Here is an 11,597-nt window from a genome sequence, read left to right as displayed (position 1 = left end):
TAACTAGGGTTAGAGATTAAGTTTTCTTTCTAACATATTGATTTATGAGCTTTCTAGATAGTTAGGTTTGTGTGGACTCTTTTCCATGATAATTTCTATTTACTCCTAGCTTTAATAAAATAAATGATTTGCATTATGTTTTTCCTTCCTTTTCTTTTTCTTATCTTTTTTTTGTTTAATAAAAATAATAGAGCAAAAATAATAAAAACAAATACGGCAAGGCCAAGGCACCCTTACCGGACGCGAGCAAATAGTAAAACCATGGAGGACTGGGAAACCGCACAAGAGACAATAAAAGTAGATATCAATCAGTTAAAGGATCAAGTAGGTCAAATCTTGGAGGCCTTGAAGTCCTTAAGGGTTTCAGGAGAAGCTTCATCAGCAAAGGGGGAGGAAAGCACTCACGACGCTCTTATTGCTTTTCCAACGTACGGATTGCCATTGGGTTACACCACACCTGTTGGAGAATATTCAGAGGTTGAACATGCTTCCTTCTCATTCCCAATCAATACTTCAAGGAATGAAGCAATTACCTTTGCGGAATCACGAGTGACTGTAATACCCAAGCCTTTAAACACAACTGTCGGTGATGACTCTTTGGGCAAGATTACACCACACCCTACTATGCAAGCTGTATCCGTTGATGTTGAGGGAACCAAAACTAAATCGGAAATTTTAGAAGAACGGCTACGAGCTATTGAGGGAGGTGGAAACTATGGGTTTGGCGATGTTGCAAGTTTAAGCCTAGTTCGTGATGTCACAATACCTCACAAGTTTAAAGTTTCGGAGTTCGAAAAGTACAAGGGTACCACATGCCCTAGAAGCCATTTAACCATGTATTGTCGAAAAATGACTGCCTATGCTTGTGATGACAAATTGCTAATCCACTTCTTCCAAGACAGTTTGGCTGGGGTAGCATTGAGTTGGTATACACACTTGGAAGCATCTTGCATTCGTTCTTGGATGGATTTGGTGGATGCCTTTTTGAAACAATACCAGTATAACATGGATATTGCGCCAGATCGGTTGCAATTACAAAACATGGCCAAAAGGGATGCTGAATCATTTAAGGAGTATGCACAACGATGGAGAGAGCTTGCTGCTCAGGTGGAGCCTCCTCTTCATGATAAGGAAATGGTGGCAATGTTTGTGAGCACGTTACAACCACCATTCTATGAACACATGGTAGGGAATGTATCTTCAATTTTCGCTGATATCATCATCATAGGTGAAAGGATAGAGATTGGGCTAAAAAATGGAAAAATTACATATAGCCCGCTTGCGGCTACAACTCCTAAAAAGCCCGATTTCAGTCTTGGGAAGAAGATGGAAATAGATGTAACATCCCTAGGGAATATTACTTAAAAATAAATAATAAAAGAAAATAATTATATTAGTAGTCGTCTCGATAAAAATCCCAACGCGGGAATATTTAATTTCATGAAAACGCGCGCCAAAACTTATATCATAATTAGTCAATGGTTACAAGTTCCCATTATTCGTGTGCATAATAAAAACTTAAAATAATACATGTAGGAGAAAATTCTAGATCTAATCCCAGGCTAGCCCTCACTCCGCCATCTGAACATCCTCAACACCACCTGTATCAACATCTGCTCCCGTGTAACGAATTACACGATCATCGCCACACACAAACAGAAAGGGTGAGCTGAGAAAATAAAATAACAAGTATATAAAACGCAAGATAAATCATATACCCATTTTATTCATTATATACAATTCTTGGCCAAGACCTTAACCCCAAGACTTATCAGTCTTCAAATCATACAATTTGTTAGCCTTGAACTCGGGAATCTGATGCTCACACGAACCTGCCCGCTTGTGGTCCTGCCTCTACGAACCTCCCCGCTCGTAGTCCTGCTCTACGGACCTACCCGCCCGTAGTCCAACACATGTGATCCACCAGCCCCCGTACCTCCCCGCACGTGGCATCTCTCAACGTGAGCACGGAACATACGAACCTACCTCGCTCGTATCCCCACGTGAGAGTAACTTGATATGAACCTCCCCGCTCATATCATCACATGTCACACCATCCATGAACCTACCCGCTCATGGCACAGCATCTCCCGATTCAAGCAAAGCATCGTTATTAGTTAAAAACAACACACAGAAAGCAAGGAACAACAGCGTTTCCGCCTGGCTCGGCCCACACGCTGCCAGGCGAAACTGTTCCAGACCGCCTGGCGGTACCTGCACGCCGCCAGGCGCCAACGCCCTTCCAGCGCCACTGTTTATCCAACATCGCCTGGCGGAGCATTTCCTTACCGCCAGGCACCGCGCGGTGCAGAGATCTTCCCTGTTGTTCCTATCGCCGGGCGGCACCAGCAGTCCGCCAGGCGCCACACCAGAAATGTCTCTCTGTTGGTTTTGGCACGCTCACTAACTCGTTCTCAAATTAGAACACCACTACAAGCATCATTTTTCTCATGCATCATGACTTTATGCAACTACCCAACCATACCCTAATCAATTTACTTCGTATTCTCGCCTCCTTGGTACTCCACTAGTGAACCCATTACCTATGAATTGCCCTTCCCTAACCGCACAACAAGACGTAGGACTTCCTCCCATTTCCTCTATCCATAAATAATAACCCATTCCAAAAATGAGACCACCCATACCATAACATTTAGCACCTTACATACCTGTTTCACACTACAACAGTACTACAACGCCTCTACACTAGCATTCAATCCTTGTTACACATTCTTAACTATTACATCACTTCCTTAAGACACATCATCTCCAATTCCAGTTAAACACCATCACCCAAACTATACATTTTAACCCTGAAACTCTACATTAGGACCATTATTTCCTCTATTTAACCTTTAACTTTCCTATCCCCACACCATATTATACTCATACCTTCACGTGTATTCTAGTTCCCACCATTTAGTAACATGCTTATATCGTCCCTTATAGTTTCCTTAACAATTATCTAGTACTGCACACTCCCTATGTTTCCCCTTCCATCCTCCACTTCTCAACTCATAGACTGTGCCACTGTTACAGTCATCGCCTGGCGGCAGGTTGTAAACCGCCAGGCGGTGTATCAGATTCTAATTCTATCTCTCTGCTGCACTCACGAATTCCCCAGCTCCCCATCAATTCAATCCAGGTTCAAAACTTAAGAGTATCCAACGACTCATTAGCCTTTTCTTTTCACTGTTTTTATCAGCTCCAAATTCCAACTTCTATGAACCTCCTCTATCGTGAACCCTAGACCAGATTATTAATGGAACTCCTAGGTTTAAATGTGATTCACTCAATTATACTCTCCCAGTATAATTCGCAGGCAAACACAAAACCCATAAAAACAATAAGTTCGCAATCATACCAACACGAAATCAATTTGGGACTCTATACAACTCAATTTACCCAGAACCACAATGAAACAGTGCCCCATCCCCAGGTATCGCCTGGCGGTTCGGCCTCACCGCCAGGCAGTTCAATAGCAAACCCAGAATCACAGTGATTTCTAATGTGCCGCCTAGCGGCACCTTCGTGTCCGCCAGGCGATTTCTGGGCGAGAACCCATAAATGTAAAACAAAATGCATAATTAGGCACAGAAACTCATCCAATTCAATTCGTTCAATCACAGGACAGTTAACACGAATCAAAACAATTAAAAACAACTCCCCTTACCTGGATTCCTTGCTAAATTCGAGTAGGTGTGCTTATCCCTTCACCAAACCTCCCTAGCCCTTGCTTTCCACTCCAACCTTTGCGTTTTTCAGCCTCACTACCTTACTTTATCAGTCCCAATTCTCGGAAAAAGCCTTTGCTTATGAGTACCACGAACCCTCAATGCTATTTTCTTCTCTTTTAACCCTTCCTCTCACTATCTCTCTCCCTTAATTGCTCCTTTAGTGGCTTACACGAATTTTAAATAAAAAAATGATACAAAGGCTAACCAAATGCTTAATTAACTCTCTGTTTTCCAGCCCTTAGGTTACCCCTCCCTTGGCTGCTAAGTTTCTAACCCTTCCACATTCATGCACTAGAAAAATTTGGCAAAAAGAAATTATTTAGTTCTCACCAAGGTTTGAACCCACTCTCATGCACATACCAAGCCAAGGCCAAACCACTCAACCAACACATGTTTCATGATGACTCCCACAATTTTAAGGATTTATCATCATCCATACGCATTCAATATATAAACACACAAAAATGCATAATTTTAATAACACCCAAGTGGCACACATAGGACTTGAACCCAAGTCCTCACATACAAGAAGGTACTCTCAACCACTTGAGCTAGTACTTTTCCACGTCATAGTTCTCCACATTTATTACTTTGAATATTCTCATTACCCGTCCTAATTAAATAATTAATTAAATAACTATTTAATTTTCCCGGGTCTTACATTACACCCACCTTTAAAGATTTTCGTCCTCGAAAATAAGACTTACCAGGAAATAGGTGCGGGTAGGATTGCTTCATGCAATCCTCCATCTCCCAGGTCATCTCCTGGGTAGTCTCATCCCACAGCATCTTCACAGTCTTAATTTCCTTCCCCCGCAGTTGTTTCACCTGTGAATCTAGAATTCGCACTGGCCCAGTGCTCACCGTCAAATCCTCCTGAATCTGAATATCGTCTAACTCCAGTACGTGCGACGGGTCTGCAACATATTTCCTCAACTGAGAAACGTGGAACACGTTATGCAGATTCGTCAGGTGTGGTGGTAGGGCGATCTCATAAGCTGCAACTCCAATTCTCCTCAGAATCTGATAAGGCCCAACAAACCTCGGAGTTAGTTTCCTCGATTTGATGGCCCTCCCAATACCAGCCGTCGGTGTTACCCTGAGGAATACATGATCCCCAGCCTCGAACTCTAGAGGTCGTCTCCTCCTATCTACGTAGGACTTCTGTCTGCTCTGTGTAGCCCTCATTCTCTCCTGGATTGCCCTAACCTTCTCAGAGGTTTGCTGTAAAAACTTGGGACCCAACACTAATGATTCTCCATCCTGGTTCCAACACAGTGGCATCCTACACCGCCGCCCATACAATGCCTCATATGGAGCCATACCGATGCTGGTGTGATAACTGTTGTTGTATGTGAACTCCACTAAGGGAAGCATCTCACTCCAACTACCCATGTGATCCAATACACAAGCCCTCAACAGATCCTCCAAGGACTGAATGGTACGCTCCGACTGCCCATCAGTCTGAGGATGATATGCAGAACTCATCCTCAACTGAGTCCCCAACGCTGCCTGTAATGACTACCAAAACCGAGAAGTGAATCTCGGATCTCTATCTGACACTATACTGGTCGGCACACCGTGCAACCTGACCACTTCCCTCATGTACAACTCAACCAATCTGTCCATTGACCACTTCTGATTAATACCAAGGAAGTGAGCACACTTCGTCAACCTGTCCACTATTACCCAGATTGAGTCGTGCCCCTTCGCAGTCTTTGGGGCAAATCACTAGTCCTGGAAGGAATCAAGAAAAGAATTATATTCATTTCACTCCTATTCCTGTGACTTACACGGAGTTATTGCCGGATCTACTCTGTAATGCTTTGGTAGCTATCTGCCCGATGAAGCCTTTGGAACCACCATACCCTAAGTATTTTGATGTAAATGCCACATGTGATTATCATGGGGGAGCCATTGGTCACTCTACTGAGAAATGTTTGTCTTACAAACACAAAGTGCAAGCTTCAATCGACTCAGGGTGGTTAAAATTTCAAGAGAATAAACCCAACATTAAGGTATCCCTCTCTGGGCATGATAATGCTTCAATAAATGCTATTGATCTCGAGGGACACCAGTTGCTGAAGAATGTGAGCGAAATTAAGAGTTCGCGAAAATTTATTTTTGAGGCACTACTAACAGTAGGATTATTGGAAGGTGAATATAACTTAAGGGATGCATGCAAGTTCTGTAACATCCTGACCGGATATTACTAATTTAAATTAAATAAAGAAAAATAATATCAAATATGTCATTATTATTCAAAGTTCTTTCCCAAAACGCGGGAAAATTAAAACCTTACTAAAATGTATCAAAATTTAAAACCATAAAGTAAACTCCATGTTTACATAGTTCAAAAATGATCAACTAAATGTTTACAAAATAGTCAAATGTAGTGTATAAAACTTCCCAAGCTAACCACTCTCCGGCTTTAAGTGTCACCAGCTCCACCTGAAACAATGTTTGCTCCAATATAACGAAGAAAGAGTGAGCTCATGTAACAATATAAACATAGAATTTAATACATAGAATTTCACCCCCCAAATTAATTTATTTCAGCCAATGCTTAACTAAGAAACCTTATTGCCCTAAGGTTTCCAATCCACAATTTCATGACCATGGACCCAGGATATATATGCTTCCACGAACCTGCCCGCTGATGGTCCTACCTCTACGAATCTCCCCGCTCGTAGTCCAACTCTACGGACCTCCCCGCCCGTAGTCCAACACACGTGATCCAATAGTTACGAACCTCCCCGCTCGTAGCAGCCCTCAAGTGTGAGCACGGAACATACGAACCTCCCCGCTCGTATCCTCATACAAGATCATCATAATATGAACCTCCCCGCTTATTATCACGTGTTCACCACTAACCATGAACCTACCCGCTCATGACACAGTCAAGCACCTCCTGGTCCAAGTCCATATCGCAACACATCAAAACAAAATTAAGAAAAACGCACTGCCCTATACAAGATACATGTTCAAGCTGGTCTTAGGGATTCCAATGCTTCCACGAACATGCTCGCTCGTGGTCCAACACTACGAACCTCCCCGCTCGTAGTCCAACATGCGTGAACACCTACTATGAACCTCCCCGCTCATAGTAGCCTCAAGTGTGAGCACGGAACATACGAACCTCCCCGCTCGTATCCCCACACAAGAGTACAACAGATACGGACCTCCCCACCCGCATCAATCACGCATCTCAAATCTCCGTTACGAACCTCCCCGCTCGTAACTAATCCAGCATATCCCTAACCAAGCCCACAAACCCATCCATGCAAATTCATCTACAATGGACCCTTGCTCCTACACTATCGCCTGGCGCTGCCAAAGCGCCACCAGGCGAAATGGAAGTGCAGACTGTTTGACGGTTCCATAACACCGTCAGGCATCACGACACACAAAGCTTCCCTATTTTTGGTTATTGCTTAGCACTTCACTCTTCACTGTTAGGGGTTACACCAGTAATGTGACACTACTAGTTTTACAATATCACAACTCATATTCATCATTCAATTATAAACACACATCTATCCCTTTCTAAATTCATATAAAACCATCAAAACAAAAGTGTTATACCCAACACACAATCATGGACAACCAAACAATATATAAATCAAGAAGAACACATAATCATTGTCCCAAAATATCGCACGGACAATAAGATAGTAATAAGAATAAAAATAAAAATAACAATAACAACAATAATAACGATAATGATAATAATAATAATAAAATGAAACAATAAAAATAAAAATAAAATAATAAAAATAATAATAAAATAAAATAAACAATAATAATAAAACAACAATACTAATAAAATAAAATAAAAATAATAATAATTAAATAAAGCATTAATAATGAAACAATAATAATGATAATAAAACCATAAATAAAATAAAATAATGATAAAGTTTATAATGATAATAAAATAAAATAATAATAATAATAATAATAATAATAATAAATAAATAATTATAATAATAATAATAATAATAATTATAAAAGATAATAAAAGAATAATAATAATAATAATGATAAAAATAATATTAATAATAAAATAATAATAATATTAAAATAAAATAAAATAAATAATAATAATAAGTAGAATAATAATTATAATGATAATAGTAATAATAATAATGAAAATAATAATAATAATAATAGTAAAATAAATTAATAATAATAATATTAAGGATAATAATAAAAGTAATAATAATAATAATGATAATAATAATAATAGAAATAATAATAAGAAGAAGAAGAATAATAACAATAATAGTAGTAAAATAGAATAATAATAATAATAATAATATAAATAATAATAATAATAATAAATAATAATAATAATAATAATAATAATAATAATAAATGTGTTGTGTTTAGAAGAAGAACTCTAAACACGCACCCTAGAAGTCGAATGCAACTAAAGCCAATTAATTAAATACCAACCTAAATTAATAAAAGCACCTCTGGAATCCCATTTATAAACCACTTTCTATAATTATTCCATTCCCCTCTTATATAATATATTAAAAGTTACTAATTATACAATAGCATAATTTCTATAAGAAAACACTAGCAAAGAAAATTACTAATTATTCTAAAACCTTAAGTGCAGCATACCAAAAGTTTAGTCACTACCAAAACTTAATACCCAAAAGTTACAAGTCATATATAATATCAAATACAACAAAAAAAAAAAGAAAGAAAGTCAGTCCCACTTCTAACCTTCTTTAAATATATATTTATATTAAAAAAAACTATTTAGTGTAATCGATGCTCTACACCAAAAGTAGATAATTTGTTTCCTTTTTTTTAATATTATATAAATTACTATATGATGAATGTCGTAAAATATCCTCCTAAAATATTATAGCATATCATAACACCACATTTATCTACTTTTTCATATAACTAAAAAAAATGAAAGCTTTAGAGTGCAACCCCAAGTCACGCCACTGTAAAAGAAAAACATAAACCCTAACCTTTCCTTTGCATCATTCACCCACAAATCAAGAAAACCTCAATTCATTCATGCTATACTAGATTTCGTATCACTAAAATTCACCAATCACATACTTAACATTCAAACAAAAATTTGATGATACTATCTATATCACCATTACAATATAAATTTCTAAAATATAAAACAAATGCATCACATTTTTTTTATTGTAAACAATAATTCAATCAAACAAAACTTAAAATCTTCCTTCAAAGGAAGAGATTAAACTAGTCAGCTCCCCTTACCTGGGACTTTCCTTTGCTTAGAATTTGAATTACGCAGCCCAGGTAGTAGAGCCTACAGCTGCACTACCTAAAGTAGCAAAGCAAGTAGCGGCAGTGGAAGTCACAATAGTTGTAGCAGAGTAAGCTAGAGCCAGAAGCTTCCCACCTACTACCATCTTGCTTAGATAGAGAGCCAGTTCTCGTCATCCATTTATATAGGCGCCACCTTGCCTAGCATCTCTTACAGTTCGTATAGCAGCATACCTTCCATTTCGAGATCCAGAGCATCCAATTTCAATTCGGAGAACCATTTCGTGAGCCATAGCCCGTAGATAAAGGGAGGCTGTTCCTTAGGGTATTCGGTCAAGCAGCTTCACTCCTCTCAAATCCTATTTTTTCATAAACAGGTAGGGTGAATTCTAAGGTTCCTTATTCCGGTTGTTAAGTAAGCAGAAGAAGAGGGAGAAAGAATGGGCACAAACCCACGCCCGCGTTTTCGACCCGAAAGGAATTGAAAATGAAACAAGAATATGTGTTAACTATCTATGGAATAAGACCCTATGCCACAATATTTATGGTAAGGTTAGTTGCTATTCAAAGCCCATTATTATTGCCCCTTTTGTTAGGGTTTTCTCTACCCTTTCATATTCAGGCCACAACTAATTTTTTAACAAAAAGAAAGTTAAATATGAGTTCACCAAGGTTTGAACCCATACCATGCTCATCACTAAATCAATGCCTAACCATTCAAGCAATTTATATTTTGTCATAATTCACCTAATTCTATAATCATGTTATCACTCAACATGATCATGCATATTATTATTAAAAATTAATAATAAATAAAACAACACATAATTGGCATACATAGGACTTGAACCCAAGTCCTCTCATACAATCAAAGTACTCTCACCATTTAAGCTAGTACTTTTCCACACCACATCAATCAATATTTAATGTCATAAAGGCTCTCATTGCCCACATTTATTAATTAATTATTTATTTAGTTATTTAAATTTCTTGGGTCTTACATTCCCCCCACCTTAAAAGATTTTCGTCCTCGAAAATTGGACTTACCAGGAAACAAGTGCAGATAGGATTGTCTCATGCGATCTTCCATCCCCCAAGTCATCTCTTGGGTTGCCTCGTCATAGAAGACTTTCACAGTTCTGATCTCTTTCCCTTTGAGTTGCTTGACTCGACAATCCAAGATGTACGCTGGTCCAACTCCCACTGTTAGACCCTCACGCACCTGAACGTCGTCCTCCTCCAACACATGCGTAAGACTTGTAGTGTACTTCCTTAACTGTAAATCCCATATGCAAGTTTGCCAAGTGCGATGATAAAGCGATCTCATAGGCTGTTGGACCTATCCTTCGTGTTATCTGATATGGTCTGATGAATTTCTGAGTTTGCTTCCTGAGTTTAATCATGAGAATCACATGCTCTCCAGCCTTCCCACGACCTTCTCCTCATACATACCTACAACTTATGTCTGTTCTTTAGCGCACACATCCAGCCTTGGATTAAACTAACCCTATCTGTCGTCTGCTGCAGCAACTCGGTCCAATAATCACGGACTCCTAATCTTGGTATCCACACAACGACATTATGCCTCTCCTTCCACCAACGTCTCATCTGGAACCACCATGATCTTAGTCAATACTTCACTTAAATGGTTTAGCTCACTAGTTTTTTTTTTTAAGCGAGATGCACTAAAACTTGTAATCATTAAAGTGTTTACATTAAGTCTTTGCCATCAGATCTTCAATATCTATTCCTCTGTTTCTCTTTCTTCCCATTCCCCGCGAAACCATCTGATTAGAAACTATTGACACCAACTTTTCCTCGGGTATTAATGCAATAAAGAACTTCACCACTCCAAAGTGAAATTCTAGTATCTACTTGAAAACGAGTTTAGGACTCCTCCACCGTTGAGATCCTCTATGTCTATTATTCTCTTATCTTTGCTAAGTAACTTTAGTTCACACGACATTCTGTCCTCACCTTTCTGATCCATCTACCATTGATACATTGTCGTCGATTTATCTCTTTGGATCATCGAACACCACCTTGTTGAGTATCACATCGTTCCAGAATGAGATTGGAAAATAACCTATCCACTCTTGCGTTGATGTCCCAATCTCACAAAAGAGTCAACTCCAATTAACCTTGAATATGGATTTTTCGATCATCCCGAGACACCACCAAACCCAAGTATTCCGCACTTAGCCGCAACTGTAGAGTAAACCAACATCTCACTACCAATTCCCTTTTGCAGACAACCAGAACCTAATTCTCATAATAGCGATACCAAGGAGTATATGATCTCGATTAAAACCAAAATGCCTACCCCAAACACCACTTTTATACCTTGTATCTTTTTTATTATTTACTTTAACCGATCCAACACCAATTTATAGAGACACTCCTTTAGCTACACAATACTTTCCTCTTTTACTTTCATCCTTCCTTGTGCCATGACATTACCAACTGCCTCATTCCCATAAGAACAACTTAACGAAGTACTTCTTCTTTCGATACTTGAAATCGTTCATCTCATGTCCCAAGTCAAACCTTTCTCTCTTGTGAGCCACCTTACTTAGCACATCCATCTACTCC

The 11,597-nt window shown here is 38.8% G+C and overlaps 1 protein-coding gene across 1 annotated transcript; it reads left to right on the top strand.

Annotated features, from left to right (window-relative positions):
- The first annotated feature begins 261 nt into the window (after positions 1-261).
- Positions 262-3,250, top strand: LOC114174501 (uncharacterized). Its single transcript, XM_028059340.1, has 2 exons — positions 262-1,338; positions 3,206-3,250. Exons 1-2 carry the CDS (start codon positions 262-264, stop codon positions 3,248-3,250), a joined length of 1,122 nt encoding a protein of 373 aa, XP_027915141.1.
- Positions 3,251-11,597: the final 8,347 nt, after the last annotated feature.

The sequence above is a fragment of the Vigna unguiculata genome, chromosome 2 (assembly GCF_037176805.1).
Source record: "Vigna unguiculata cultivar grain cowpea cultivar isolate G323 ecotype 2 chromosome 2, ASM3717680v1, whole genome shotgun sequence".
NCBI lineage: Eukaryota > Viridiplantae > Streptophyta > Magnoliopsida > Fabales > Fabaceae > Vigna > Vigna unguiculata.
The sequence above is the reverse complement of the archived record's forward strand: the minus strand, read 5'-3'. Positions and strand labels throughout refer to the sequence as shown.